The 1,120-nt window shown below is 57.9% G+C and overlaps 1 protein-coding gene across 1 annotated transcript in view; it reads right to left on the bottom strand.

Moving 5' to 3' along the window:
* The window catches only part of GAREM2 (GRB2 associated regulator of MAPK1 subtype 2), a 13,791-nt gene extending 13,649 nt beyond the window's left edge, over positions 1-142 (bottom strand). Inside the window, 1 exon segment of the mRNA XM_007470796.1 lies at positions 63-142. Coding sequence (XP_007470858.1) covers positions 63-64 — 2 coding nt within the window. The 5' untranslated portion in view covers positions 65-142.
* Between the last annotated feature and the right edge of the window lie 978 nt (positions 143-1,120).

The following is a 1,120-nucleotide window of genomic DNA, read 5'->3' as shown; positions in this document are numbered from 1 at the left end:
CCGGCCCGCGCCCGCAGCCGCCGCCAAGGCCCGCCTCTACGCCCGCCCGGCTCGCCCGCCCCATCCCCGAGCGTCCAGGTGACAGCCGGGGACCGAGACCCCCGGCGGGCGCCAGGAGGGAAAACGTGGACGCGAAGCGGCATCCCTGGGGTCGGTGGTGGGCGTCGGCCTCCCCTTCCCCGCCGAGCGTGTTCGGATCCCCCTTTCCTCGCCCGCTGCCCCGGCCTCCGGGAATCGCCTCCGGTCCCGCTCGGGGTCCTGCTTCACTTCCCAAAGCTTCTGCCGCCGCGATCCCAGCAGCTGTTGCTGCCTCTAGGACGTATATCACCTCCAGCTTCACACATCCTGGCGAGGCCGCCTAATTAACCCCATTTTACTGATGAGCAAACAGACTCAGAGAGGTCAAGTAGCAGCTTGATTTGAAGCTAGGTTTAACTGCAAATCCCACTGCCTTCCCAGCTTGTCGCCGAAGCCTAATACCGCCCCCTCTGCCCCCACTTTCCAAGTTCCCGGCGCCTTCTTACCGATTGCCACCAGTCCGTGAGCCAGATAGCTCCAGCATAGACATAGGCTGGTGCTGAAAGGGCTCCATGGACTCTCATCCTCAGCCTCGGTACCCCAGAGAGATCCCCCCCTCAACACACACACACAAACGCTCTCTTCGGAGGTGACTGACATCCCACATCAGGTGACCTGAACCCCAAGAGAAACAGCACCAGATAAGATGAACACAACTTCTCAGAGGAAGAGACATTTCAGATCACTGTTCAATCTCCATCTTTTGCAGAGGAAAGAAACGGAGACTCCAAGAGCAGAAATGCTTTGCTCCAGGTCACACAGCGGGAAAGAAGCAGAGCTGTGACTGGAAGGCAGTTTGTCATCCAAAATGGGACACTTTTGAGAGTGCAGGAGGTGCTAACAGGGATAGGTTTATAGGCATAAACCAGGAAAGAGGGTGTAAACCAGGACCAGACCACTCGGTCACCCTATTTCTGAGAGAGGCCTCTGAGCCCTGATGTAGACACCACATCTGCAGCTTCTAGTCCTCAGTATTGCTGGTTCAACTCAGCTCTAGACCTCAGTTTCCAGCTAAGCCCCTCTATCCCCACCGAGGCATTCA

Source organism: Lipotes vexillifer, unplaced genomic scaffold (genome assembly GCF_000442215.2).
Source record: "Lipotes vexillifer unplaced genomic scaffold, Lipotes_vexillifer_v1.1 scaffold717, whole genome shotgun sequence".
Classification (NCBI taxonomy): Eukaryota; Metazoa; Chordata; class Mammalia; order Artiodactyla; family Lipotidae; genus Lipotes; species Lipotes vexillifer.
The sequence above is the reverse complement of the archived record's forward strand: the minus strand, read 5'-3'. Positions and strand labels throughout refer to the sequence as shown.